The sequence below is a fragment of the Uranotaenia lowii genome, chromosome 3 (assembly GCF_029784155.1).
Source record: "Uranotaenia lowii strain MFRU-FL chromosome 3, ASM2978415v1, whole genome shotgun sequence".
NCBI classification, from domain to species: Eukaryota; Metazoa; Arthropoda; class Insecta; order Diptera; family Culicidae; genus Uranotaenia; species Uranotaenia lowii.
This window is the reverse complement of record NC_073693.1, coordinates 299,455,165-299,469,743: the sequence shown is the minus strand read 5'-3', so window position 1 is coordinate 299,469,743 and position 14,579 is coordinate 299,455,165. Positions and strand designations below refer to the sequence as shown.

The following is a 14,579-nucleotide window of genomic DNA, read 5'->3' as shown; positions in this document are numbered from 1 at the left end:
ACCCACTTAACCCTACCCTAGGTCAGGCAAATAGAAATTTTGCTGCAGCATTTTTGCAGCATTTTTTACTTTTCGAAACAAAAATGAGCACTTTTTGAAAAGATATGTTTATAATAAAAATTCGTGCCGGAACAAAACAAAATCAACAAAGCTGTTGTTTCATAGAAGAGGCAAGCTCAGTTTGGTGAAACTTGTAAACTTATCCAATTTGCATCTCTCAACGACTTGAAAAAAGTTTTAAGAATGGTCATTCTATTGAAACAAAATTTGATACCTGCTCACTGATCGGTGATTTAATCAGATCAATTTGACATTTGAGCTTTTTTTTGTTTTTTTTTCTTCTGTTTTCCGACCCTGGGTGGCAGTTTCCCATGTTGAACCGCTGCAAGATGCTCTCCACGTACTGAGCCTGATCGATCCACAGTTGACCATCAGCTCGGCCACGGAAAATTCGCAATCTGAGACAAAATTGGGCCTCTCCAAAATCCTTCATCTTAAACCTCTGACAAAGAAATTTCTTTAGCCTCTTCTTCAGGCTCGGGTCGTTGAAAAAAAAAAGAAGATCGTCAACGTAAACGTTGACGAAAAGCATTTTTCCACACGCGAGATGGTTGCACAGGCAATTGTTCACCTTCGTTTGCGATAATCCAGTTGTGCGTTTCACACATATTGCTCGTATCGCCGAACCCTTCCGGCTGATCCATGAAGATGACCTCATCTCCGAGACTTCCTGTAGATACGTACTCACAGCATCCATTTGCTCGATGTCCAAGTCGTGCTCCACTGCAAACGCCAGCAGATATCGAATCGTCGAATATCGGACCACCGGTGAATAGACCTCGTCGTAGTCGATTCCTGGACATTCGTCCGTCAGCATCCCGTTTGGTCCAGAACAGTGAACACCCACTTCTTTCGTATCGGTTTTCGGTCTTTCGGCAAATCAGCTAATTCCCAGGTTTGATTCTCCTCCAAAGATCGAATCTCCTCTCGCATGGCGACCAACCATTGGCCTCGGTCCGGCCTCGCCAGGGCTTGCGTGTAACTCACGGGATCGTCAGGAGCAACCAAGGATGTCTGAGGGGAATTTTCCAGGACAGTAAAAGGCGTAAAAGTAACATAATTGGAATACTTGCCTGGAAGTCGGCGCTCCCGACCGCTGCGCCTAAACTCTTGCTGCTGATCAGCCAGTCTACTAAGTGCGGTTGGAGCGCAGAGTCATCCTCGGATTTGGTAACAGGTTCTTCCATCTGCATCGTTGTCAATTCCATGAAATTTACAGGATCTGGGCTTGAAGAATTTACCAAAGCTGTCGGCTTACCCTCTTCGGCCAAGATGACATCACGGCTGATGAACACTTCGTTGCGGACCGGATCTTGTATGCCTTGGAATCTTCGGCATACCCAACGAAAATGCATGCCTGGGACTTCGGATCCAGCTTCTTGCGTTTTTGTTTCACCACATGCGCCACGTGAACCAAAGACCTTTAGATGCTGCAAGTTCGGACGTTTTTCGGACCATGCTTCCTCAGGTGTGGTGTTCTCTAACGCTCTTGATGAACACCGATTCGTGATGTAGGCTACCGTCATGTAATAATTGATTTTTTTTACAAGCTCTTCAAAACTGATTTAAAGCCTTTTTTCCTAAGCATGTTTTTTCTTTTTTTTTTTGTTTCGATTATAGTCGTTTTACCATCTTTATGGCATTCGCGACTTTATCAACGTTACAGTTGGCGGATCGTTATTGAAAAACTTATCCGGTACAACTGTGTTCGATGTTTACTCTTGGGCTCGAACTCGCGGACATCGGCTCAGGAGACAACAGACTTGCCAACTGAGCTATATCACAAGCCCGCGCATGTTTTTTTCGATTTTGAATAACTTTGAGAAAAATAATTGTAGCTCAATTTTGTCTGAGAATCGTATTTTATTTACATTACGAGCTTTTTAAAACTATGAATTTTGTAGAAATTGGTTGCGAAATAAGAGAGTTTTAGCGGAAAAGGTGTCTGCCGTTAATTTACCCCTTGCGGTATAAATAGGTATACCACATGCGTAATTTCAAAACAACAAAACTTAGAAAAAACATAAAAATGAAAAAATACTTGCATATTTAAAATAAAAATAGTCCTGTAGCTAGATTTGCGAAAAAATGATCATATTAGACATGATCATCATTTACAGTTGAAAATCCGTCATTTGACCGCCTCCGGTACGGTTAGTGTTAAATCCGTTAAATCACACTATGCACTGAAAACTAGCTGGCGCACTTTTCAAACCTATGGACATGTGACTGACTTTCAGCTGTGCTGAAGGGATTATTAGGATAAAATTTCTGAAAAGTAACGGGCGCGTTTTGTAAACCAAAGGTTATACGCTTGTTCTCGCGTCAGACCGATCTAACAATCTTTCTTTCTTTCCAGATCGTCGAATCCGAAACAGGAAAACATGAAGTGTGCCAAACTGCAGGCCGCCCTGGCCAAACGCCGTGAGGCCGAGCAGCTTAAGATCCAGAAGTCGGCAGCCGTCGAGCGGTACTACGACCAGTGGAATCGCATCACATCCCGGTACGAATCTTGGAATTCGCCCGAGTTCTACCGCCAAGGTGAGGAAGCCCAGCGCAAGAAGGATGAACAGGCCAAAAAGGAAGCGGAAGCGGCCGAACGGCGTGAGAAACTTCGCATACAGCTGCAACAGGAGAAGGACAACTTCCAGCAGGAACTCAAAGGTGAGGCTTGTGGTTTATTTGATTGATTTTTTCAAGACTTGCATCACGTATTTGTAAATTTCAGAAAAATTCCGTCCCAAGCCGAAACCGATTCCAACGGAACTGCTTGAGGGTATCAAAGGTCGGCTGAACGACGTTGACGAAGCCAAAAAGCGGATGGATCTCGAAGCCCGACTGTACACCAAATGGCGAATGGGATACGATCGGGATGCGGTTATTCTGGATTCGAAAAATTCTCACCAAGCAATGGCAAAACTGAACTGGTTGGACCGGCAAGTGGAAATGCAACTCGAAAGTGAGAAGCAAAATAAAGAGAGTCAAGAAAGAGAGCTGCGCCTACAGGAGGAAGCTCGTCGGCACGAGGAGCTAATCTTGGAAACTAATCGACTTAGAGACCAGCAAATCAAAGAACTAAGAGGTAGTCAGGAGACGCACATGAACGAATTGAAGAGTCGTGAGCAAGAAATGAACGAAGTCAAGATCTACGAGATGCGTTTGCGCACAAAGAAGGAGGAATTCGAAAAGGAGCTTGATCAGTTACATTTGTACAACGATCGACGAAGAGATCGTATCGTGGCCATGCATAACTTACGTCGTATAAAAATGTTGCTCCGTGAACGATCGGAATCGGTTCGCAACGACCTGAAGCATGATCTGCAGCTGCTTCAGCGGATTTCGATTGACAATCCGGAATCCAACGATGCCATCAACTATTTGCGCAAGAAATTTCAACTGCAGTACGATTTGGAAGTTGATCAGCAAACAATGATCGAGAACATGTACGAATCGGAGGCCAAGCACAACCTGGCCAAATGGGAAGAAAAATGGAACGAAGAAGCCCTGATACGGGAGCAACAACTTCGATGCATGTTGGAAGATCGCATAGTGGATTTTGAAGCTAAACTCATAAACTGTGCTCAACGCCAAAGAGATTTGATAAATATTCGAGAAACTCACATCAACGCCCTGGAAGTCACCAACCAGCAACTGAAGGAGTTGATGAGCGATAAGGCCAACGACAACGCTGTCATAAGCTCGTCGAACCAGATCCGGGAACTACTGGGTCAGATGGATAACGGCACGACGACGGCAGCAGCAACTAGGCAACCACCACGTCCCGAAAGTCGACCTTCGACGCAAAATTCCCATCGCAGCTCCACCTTCAGCAGCATTTTTCCCTTCGATGATATCAACATAAGGGATCTGACGCTGGCCGAGAAGAAGGGCACCAGTAGCCGGGAAGATTCGCCGGTTTTGCAGGTGCCTCGCTTCGGACGAAAGAAAATTGCTTGGTGTTAAGTGTGGAGTGTTCAATTTAAAGCGAAACTAAACAAATGCCTTACTAGTCTCTAAGGGTTTTGCTCAAAGACTCAAAGAATTGTGTTCTATAGATTTACACCGAATTTTACCGACTTTTGGCGGACGACTTTTTACAGCGAGGAGTAGCGATAAGAAAATAAATCGAAATATATTTCAGTATGTCTTTATTTCTTTCTGATACCGAAATTTGAATGATTTATTTAAGATAATGCTTGTCGGAGGTTTGGCGAGAGGGAACAGGATATTCTGAGGTTATGGTATTGCAGACAGGAGGTAAGGATATATTTGGGAGGTTATCTTTGGACATTATGTATTCATGGGTGAGCCGGGTGTGGATGATGCGGAGTCGTGTTAAAGCTCTTCTTTCGGATCTATCAATCCATCTCTGTGTCGTGTTTTCAATCTCCCGCAACTTCGAGCGATAAACTACCTGGTGTCCCAATTCGAGACATCTTGGCAAACTTAGATCTTGAATATTTGTACCCTATCTACAAATATCTCAAACTGTCTGACTTGGTCGTTTAGTCCACTTCCCCTTTGTCTGTACTCTATCTAATGCTCGTTTCGTCTTTTTATTAGAACAAACTTTCACCGGACAGGTCCTACAACACCACAAATAAGGCTGGGCAGGAAGTCGAAACCCCTGATGTAGCTATCGAAACCACAGCTACAGGAAGCCACTCCCGGACCCTAACGGAAACTGTTCTTGGAAGTGACCCCAGTTAATCCCCTTTCCTTTCTATAATAAGATTTTAACTAACAGTTGAGTAGCCGCGACGATAAAGCCTCAAAGGAGAGCATGCGAATTATCTCAAAGGAATTAAAAGTGAATTAAAAAATGGGGGAACTCAAAGATCAAATTCAAATGGCTTGTAGCCAGGCTTGGCAAAAGTCATCGTCATGAGGCGTGAAGCTGTGACTGTGAAGCCTCTTGGTCCGTCAAACTCAATTGACCGTTCCTTAACGACCAGTCACTTCGTTTGCCGTTTGCCAGTCATTCATTCCCCAGTCATTTGAAGCTAAAAGAATGACGTAGTCAAGCAATCGCATTCAAACGACCGATGACGAAAAAGAAACGCATTTATTATTATTGTTGCTCCTGCCAGAAAGCCGAAGACGACCGAAGACGAAAAAGAAAAGAATTTATTATTATTGTTGCTTCTGCCAGCAAGCCCGTTTTCGGTTTTTTATTGCTATTGTTGCTCTCTGCCAGCAAGTCGTTCAATTAGGGTACGAACACAGTGAGCGCGAAGCGAACTGCGAAGCGAAATATTCATTCACCGGATGAATTTCGCAAGTTCATTTTTGAAGGCCGGCCACAGTGTACGCGAATTGCGAAGCGGTTCAACACTGAAAAAAAAACCTTCTGTTTTGCAAAAATTAATCACTTGTGAAAAAATCTTTGCAAATTAATTTTCAGAATCAAAACTGTGAGCGAGGGATACGTACCGCGCCAAAAAAAAAAAATAATCCGCGTTAATTCCGAAAAACCACGTCAACTTCGGAAAACCGCGGAAAAACCTTGCGCGTTCTAGGACCGCGGGGATTATGAAAAGGAATCTTAAGGTCATGAATTGCCTGGACTTTATGAGTACGTCGGAGAATAGATTTTTGACACCCAAATCCTGTATGACGGCTTCAGCCTAACACCAACATTAGGGTGTCCCAAAATTGCATAACTTCTGGGAATCTGGGGGCTCACCCTCCAAATGGTAGATTAGGATGTGCAGAACAAACTTTTGTATGGGGCCGACTAAAAAAAATCATGTTTAGAGGTTCCGCAAGCGCGATCTTTAAAAAAAGTCCACTTCCAAAAGATTTGGTTTTAAATGAATTCTGGGTCCAAAAATTTTCATAAAATTTATATATTTTATATTTTTTTAATTTTGTTTGAGTTAAAAACTACACGTAAAAAATATAAAACGAACCAAATTTGTATCAAAATGTAAAACTAGCAAGCTATTTTGAAGAAAAAAAAATTTTTGGTCCAAAAATTTTGAATTCGACTGACCAAAATGTGTACCAAGCGTAGAATATTTTTGATACCAATGCCATCAAAAGATGCGGATTTTTGTGCACTTAAACTTTGCTGAACAAAACATGTGATTTGTATCAACGTGTGAACAGCTATACACGATTTAATGTTTAACAAAAATCACAATTTAGGATATTTTTTATTTAATTTATCAAATTTGCTTTAATAAATACCTACTTTAAAATCAAAATACTTGCAAAAAAAGACTTTGATGGTTTAAAGGAGTCTTCAGAAGGCCATATGCCGAATTTGAGCAGAATCGGACAACAGGAAGGGGTTACACTGAATCTCAAGTGTGAAAGGGATTCTGAGACATAGTGTTCTAAAGAAGCATAAAAAACTGGGTTTTCATCATACATTTTTGTCTTTACCAATCGATTGCTTGATTATGAAGGTATTATTAAAATTTTAATTAAGACTAACATTTCACTTGAAGACTGCAACTCGATTGGACTTAAAACAAACAAGTTATGGCTGTTCCAAAATTGGAGTCTTTTTTTGCAAGTATTTTGATTTTAAAGTAGGTATTTTTTAAGACAAATTTGATAAATTAAATAAAAAATATCCTAAATTGTGATTTTTGTTAAGCATTAAATCGTGTATAGCTGTTCACACATTGATACAAACCACATGTTTTGTTCAGCAAAGTTTAAGTGCACAAAAATCCGCATCTTTTGATGGCATTGGTATCAAAAATATTCTACGCTTGGTACACATTTTGGTCAGTCGAATTCAAAATTTTTGGACCAAAAAAATTTTTTTTCTTGAAAATAGCCTGCTAGTTTTACATTTTGATACAAACTTGGTTCGTTTTATATTTTTTACGTGTAGTTTTTAACTCAAACAAAATTAAAAAAATATAAAATATATAAATTTTATGAAAATTTTTGGACCCAGAATTTATTTAAAATCAAATCTTTTGGAAGTGGACTTTTTTTAAAGATCGCGCTTGCGGAACCTCTAAACATGATTTTTTTTAGTCGGCCTCATACAAAAGTTTGTTCTGCACATCCTAATCTACCATTTGGAGGGTGAGCCCCCAGATTCCAAGAAGTTATGCAATTTTGGGACACCCTAACCAACATGCTTTAAATGACTGAAAATCGCATAAAACAAGCATAATGTGGATATTAGGTGAGAAGAATCAATTAGAAAAAGTCGAAATTTGCAGTCTGACGCTATGAAACGCCATTTCAAAATCCAATACGGCAGCTTTCGCTCAACTTTTGAATATTTTAAATGACTTAAAATCGCAAGAAAAAAAATCTACCAAAACTATGACAAAAATATAACAAAATAATGAAAAAAAAAATTACAATATAATAACAACAAATATTACGAAACGCTGACAAAACTTTGATAGAAATATGACAAAGGTGACACAAATATTACAATTTGATAAAAATATACCAAATCTATGATAAATTTGACAATAAAATGGCAAAGCCTTGACCAAATTTAAAAAAAATCTGACAAAAATTAATAAAGTTGACTAAATAATAACAAAAAATTAACAATAATTCCAAAACTCGAAATAAAAACTTTAACAAATACTTGACAACATTATGGAAAATATGAAAATTGAAATAATAATATGAAAAATATAATAACTTATCAAAATTTACAAATATGACAAAATTTTGCAATAAAATTACATAAATCTGGCGATACTATGAAAAAAATCTTACAAATGTAATAAATATATATGTAACAAAGCTATGAAAAAATATGATAAAAATTTAACAAAACAACGATAAGAAAACAAAATTATGACAAACAGTTGACAAAGGTTGTTATAGTACTGTAAGATTTTTGTCATTTTATTTTAATTTTTGTAATAATTTTGTCACGTTTTCATTTGTCGTATTTTTGTCATAGTTCTGTCAGATTTTTTGTTCATTTGATTGTGAGTTTTGTCTTTTTTCGTTCGATTTTAGTCGTTTTAACATCTTCTCTTCATACTGAAAGCACTGACCATACTGACTGGACACTCGATTTCGTTTTCTGGATAAGTTTTCCAGAAAAAAAAAACAAAAAAAAAATCATTTTTCCAACAGTACGCAATGTCGATTCCAGAGTGCGCATGGATCGATTTGAAGAAATGCTACCCCAGTTAGGAAATGCCACCCAACTTTAAAAATAAAACACGCAATTTCTACGATAAAATCGGGCTAAACAGGACCATTTTTCCTACAGGGCATTTTTTGTCAAATTTTTCAGGTTCGCCACCTGCCGTCGGTATTGCGAACCTGCAAAATCTGACAACAAAAAATTAGACAGAAAATGGTTGAATTTTTGTTCTAAGAGTCAAGTCAGTGTGGTCAGTGCTGAAAGTCTTACCCAGTACAACTGCATTCGATGACTACTCTTGTATTTGAACTCACGGACATTGGCTTAGGAGGGAACTAACTTGCCAACTGAGTTACATTTTTAACATATTCAACATTATGTCATTTTTTTTTAAATTTTGTGTTTATTTTTTGTCAGATTTTTGTGATTTTATTGTAAATTTGTTGTTATTATTTTGTCATTTTTGTAAATTTGTTGACAAATATTGGTCCTTATATTAGTTCTGTCAGGTCATATTGTCAAATTTTGATTATAATTTTGCCATACATTATTTTTCTCATTTGTCATAGTTTTGCTGCTATTTCTGTGAATTTTTCCTCATATTTTTGTCTAATTTTTTTAAATTTGTCATATTTTTGGCATAATTATTTTACCACATTTGTCGTGTTTTATTCAAAGTTTTGTCATTTGTCTTTATTTTTTTTTTGTAATATTTTTTAATTTTAGTAATAGTTATTCATATTTTCCCACAGTTTTGTTATATTTTTGTCAATATTACTTTAGTTTTATAACACTTGTCATATTTTTGTTTATTCATTTCATGCTTTTTTAAATTTTGTTAAATTTTTGTCAGTAATTTTTCATCAAATTTTTTATCCCTTTCACTCATTTCTTATATTGTGGATGGACCATACGATTTTCAGTTCTTTATTGCATTTTGAATTAAGCGGGAACCGCCATCTTTTATTTCAAAATGGCGTCGGACAGCCAAATTCGACTTCTACTTATTGAGTACCGTAAACTGGGGGAACTTTGATCAGCGGGGTAACTTTGATCAACATGAAATTTTGCAGATAATCCTCATTAACTAAGTAGAAAGTTAAAATATCTGAAAACTGTTTACTACGTTTGAAAGTATGTAAATTGAGTTACAAATAAGCTAAATTTGGTTTGTATTAGGAGATTTTTTATATTAATAAAAATATAATTCTAAAATCTTAAAATATCTGGTTTTTTGAAGGCTCACAAACAAACATCTCCCCTGATCAAATTTAAGCATTTAGGAGCAAATAGGTTGTTTAATGTGAAAGTTCAAGTTTTTTCTTGGTTTAGGATAAGATTAAGTGTTGTTTTTATGGTCATTTGATGATAATTTTTGGATATTGAAAAAAACGGTCACTTTCCATGAAATAGCCCGTATAGAAAAAATGGCTAAAAACCCTATCAAATGATTAAGTTTGAAGAAAAAAAGAACATGGGAACAGTACGAGGACTTAGGGAATTGCGTGAAAGTAAAATTTTATTTGTTTTTGAGGCCAAAAAATATTCAGAAATGTTAATAATTTTTGCCCCTAAATGTATGCAGCAACATTATCCATCTTTCCAGTATATTTGTTTTTGAAAGAAAACGTTGAAAAATTCAATTGAGTCCCAACAAAAAATTACTGTTATCGATTTTTGAACCTTGTGTGCTTAATGCCATCAAAACAATAAATTTGAAGATATTGAGATACGTAAAAACCGTAGTGATCAAAGTTACCCCGAAACTCGAAATCTGGTTTTGTAACAAACATTTAATTATAACCACCAATGTCGTTTGAATTCACTGCAATCAATGATCATGATTAATACTCCTCACCTCAGTAAGGGTTTTAAAGATATTAGGTATTACGAAAAAGCAACCCCTTCCAAAATATTGAAAAATGAATGAAAAAAGTGATCAAAGTTCCCCCAGTTTACGGTACTTTCATCCAATACCCATATTGTGGGAGTTTCATCTGCTTTTAGTCACTTCCAGCATTTTAAAGTTGAGTGGAAGGGGCCATATTGGATTTCAAGATGGCGTCGGATAACAAATTCCAACTTCTATCCGTTCAGCCCCTTCGCCCTATACACATATTGTGGGGCTTCCATGCCACCGGTCGTTTATTGCCAGTTAGAATTTGTTTCAATTGATAAAGACTGAAACCGCGTTTTTTTTCGAAAATCCGCGCTAAAAAACCGTACATTTTTTATTACTAACACAGAAACGGCAATGATAATTAAATAAATAAACTTTTGAAAAATATTTTTTTGATAAATCATTTTACGATAAAACATTTCCGAGAGAATATTTTCAGTGTATGTCCAGATGAACAGAATGAATTCGCGCGATCCAGCCGGGTCTTCGCACGAAAATTCGCTTGCACTGTGGCCGGTCGATGTTTTTTCAACGTGTTTCAATGAGAAGCGGTTTTTCGCGCGAATTGGAAATTCGCTTCGCACTTCGCACCGCGCTCACTGTGAATTCGACCTTAGTTGTACCTGCCGTCATCAGCCGATCGAAGTGTGAAGAGATTTGCCAGTCACTCTCAGGAGAAATTTTGACCTTGTGTAGGAGCTTCGCCAGTCGATGATGGAGAAATGTTGATTATTGTCGTGCTTTATCCGTCATGCGAGTAATGAGGCTCCGTCAATTGAGAACAGTGCCAGTCGTGTGATGGAACAAAACTAGTCGAGTCAAGTGTGACGGGCGAAATTTACTATCACTGCTTGTAGCCATCGGTGCTAGACAATCTAAAAAATTCATAAAGCCCGATTCTAAGAAAACTTGTGAACTTCTAAGTCTATCGAAAAGGGATCTTAAAACAATTACAGACCTTTTTACAGGACACTGTCCATGCAACTACCACTTACATAAAATAGGCAAACTCAGTAATGAGATGTGCCGGTTTTGACAAACTAAAGTAGAAACTGCAGAGCACTGTGACTGTGGATATCTTATGACACATCGACTGAAAGTTCTTGGTAAGCGAATCTTAACGCCCGATGATATTTGGAAGATGAAAGCCAGTAAGGTGGTGGGATTCATAAGAAATACCAGCCCAGCAAATTGGAAAAATGTCTCGATTTCGACTACAACTGCCATCTCTATCAATGATGACAGTATTGCGTGATCAGACAAATAATAAATTGGGTTATTCCACAATAGATCACAAAAAGTTGGTCGCAGCGGATCTTCTCATACTATGAGTTTTCGATGTTGAATGAGGTGGGCGATGATTCCGTTTTTTTTAATAACAGTTGTATTAAAAAAAATCCTAAAATTACAATTGATTTCAGTGTTACCAGATATACTAGAACCGATATACACCACTTGACGAGAAATCGGGAGACACGATTAGCGCTATCTGGCGACAGAAATGGAACTATTACACTGTGAATTTTTTCGGAGTTTTGATCAGAGATGCCAGGTGTCCTGATTTTTCAATTGACAATCGCAAAAAGTGTGGCGTTACATATAGAAAAGGCGGAAGTAAAATGATTACTATTTGAATAAATATGAATTATTAATAGCGCATATTCTTACAATTCTTTAAACGTTGTCTAAACCCTTAAAGGATCGGCAGCGATAAATGCTATCCCAGGTGTTAACCCCGGACACATTCTAGGTCCTTTTTTAGCTTTAGCAGTACTTAATACAAATTTTAAAAGCTTAGCTAAGAGACGAAAATTAAATATAGATAAAGTAATAAAAAAAATGAAATTAAAAAATGATTATTATTAATTTTTCCTAGTTATATTTAAACAGTTTTTTTGTTTTGGATTATCATTTGTTTTGCAATAGTATAAAATAATAAAAACGTTTCATTTCAAAACCAATATACATGCCAATACCAATATAATTTCGTCACATTCCATGGCGGGAACAGAATTTTTCCTTCTTGGTAATAACGAATGACATGATGCTTAATGTGCACACAGTTTTCGTATTAATTAAAAAAAAATGTGCTTAAATTTTGTTTTCTCCTTGATAATCGTTTCTGTGAAACTATTTTAGCTGTGATTTTTTATTTGTTAAGATTTTTGTTTTGCGTTCACGTGCACAAATAAATGATGGGAAAACATTAAGAAATATATCGCATTCCGATTATTAATTGCGAATCGAAAGAGTTTTTTTTATTTGTTTCAGTAAAATTGGTTTGAATTTGAAAAAAAAAAACAATTCTGTTGCATACATTTGTCTCAATTAATAAAAAAAAATCAATCTGTGCCCTTTCAAAATGTTAATCTGGAGTTGTCGAAATGCTGATCAGGGATGCCGTCTGAACATATTTTCATCACTTTTTTTGTTTAGTTTAGGAACACATAAACAATAAATTCCACTCATTTAAGAAATGAATTCAAAATTCGCACCACCAGCCTTAACTTCTTTCATGTTTTTCAGAAGAAATGTCACAAGTCTCTCAGGCATGATTCCAAGTCCATAATCAGACAACATGGATATTAGTTGTTAGCTTTTGTTTTTTTGGAGCACTGGCATTTCTGAAACGTTTTGTTAAAATTGATTTTTTTTAATCAATTCATCAATTATAAACATTCAAGAGAGATTATTGTCATGTTATTGCTGGGTAAAAGCTCGGTATAATGTCCTTTGACCTAAGATCTGGATTTGATAAATGATCTAACAAACTTTATAGTTTGATAATGATAAACCAATTTGTTTGAAAATGTTCAAATATTTACAAGAAAAATCTAGCATGAGACAATAACAATACCATCTTTTAATACGAATCGTTTAAAACCTCATTTTTTGCCAAATTGAAAAGCGACACCCGTCATCTAGTAAAGAGAAAATAACGATATTTCTACGTGAATTTCGTATTATTTTTTTCCTTAACTATTATTAGTAAGCAAAATTTTGATAAATAGTTAAGCAGTTGACCGATTGAATTTAAAATCTTTTTTTTTTAAAAACACTTTATGCGCATCCAAATCTATGTATTTTTTGAAACAATAGAATTTGTTGGTTTACTAAAATTTTTATAGTGCAAGAATAGAAACAAATAATTTCATTTATTATAACTGGCATCCCTGATCAAGTCGAGTCGGAATACACGCTATTCACAAGTTAGACGAATTTCTCGAACTAATGCTTCCATTTTGTCCGCTAGAGGATGCTGATGGTGTCGCCTTCTCATTATATGAAGAAAATAAGTGTGGTGAATATTGTTTCAATTATATTTGGTGTTACTTAGTGTGTATAGTATTTTTCGAATGATGACTTACGTTTACTGATTTTACTGCTATTCCAACTTCACTCAACTTCTCAACTCTTTCTAGCAGCTTTTGATTTAACTAGCAGGAGTATCTAAGCTAATGTAAGGTAAGTATTTAGTAATGGTAAATTTCTGTTTCTTTAGGGGAGAGTGGGGATACTTGATCCCCTTTTCTTATTTTCACCATATCTTTTTGGAAAAATTTAGCAACTCGCCGTCTTTGACATTTTCTGACAGCTTGTAACTTCAAGTTCCTATGCTCCAAAAATTAGAACGATACTTGAACCTGTTGATGAACTAGAAGCATTTTCGTGGGAGTAAAAAAAATGCGATTTTTCTGAAGTTAGGGGAGACTTGATCCCCTATTGAAGGAGACTTGATCTTTTATTCAGGAAGCCCTAATCCTTGTATAAAAATCAAACAAAACCCCAAGATAGAATGTTAATTGACTATTTTAGTCATGTTTGTTCTCATTTCACAATTTATAGCAGACATTAGAAGAAAATTCTATCACTTTGTCTCAACGCTAATAACATTGCATACTTAAAGACGTTATTTTTTATAATTAAGAGAAAATTATTTATTTTTGCTCTTTTCTTCAGACAATTGATTGATAAATATTAGTTTTTGGATAAATATTAGTAATTTCGTAATCAGCAATCATATGGATCAATTCAGAAGAAGAATATGCCGTTTGGAAGGGGGATCAATTGTACCCAACTCTAGGGGATCAATTGTACCCATAATCAACATTTTAGAAAACTTTTTCTGAAAAAAGTTGAGAGTTTTCCATTACTTTGAAAATAGGGCATTATAAAGTTCATTTTACGCTCGAACGATTGATACATTGGAACAAATATTTTTTTCATAATTTTCCCATGTAAGGAACATTTTAAAGTGATGAAAAAAGATCTTCAAGTTACATTTTGTGAAATTTTTCAAACAAAGTTCAATAACTCAAACAATTATTTTATTAAAATTTTATAAACTACAAGCATTGTTATTTTGCTCATTTTGGCACATTTTTCTAGAACATTTGATCTTTGTAAGACATTCCAGTTTCGAGATATAGCTAAGGAATCAAGTATCCCCAGGGATCAAGTATCCTCATTCTCCCCTACAGATTGTTCTTACAGGTGTATTCCAGGTGAGTATGTTCGAGAAGGTAAGTA

General features: G+C 36.2%; 1 protein-coding gene across 2 annotated transcripts in view; it reads left to right on the top strand.

The window, feature by feature from the left end:
- LOC129755354 (trichoplein keratin filament-binding protein-like) overlaps positions 1 to 4,200 on the top strand; it is a 61,712-nt gene extending 57,512 nt beyond the window's left edge. For both annotated transcript variants that reach the window (XM_055751799.1, XM_055751798.1), the window contains exons 2-3: positions 2,420 to 2,724; positions 2,789 to 4,200. In XM_055751799.1, the coding sequence (XP_055607774.1) occupies positions 2,445 to 2,724; positions 2,789 to 4,023 (1,515 nt within the window). In that variant the 5' untranslated portion in view covers positions 2,420 to 2,444 and the 3' untranslated portion in view covers positions 4,024 to 4,200. The remainder of the gene's footprint in view (positions 1 to 2,419; positions 2,725 to 2,788) is intronic.
- Positions 4,201 to 14,579: the final 10,379 nt, after the last annotated feature.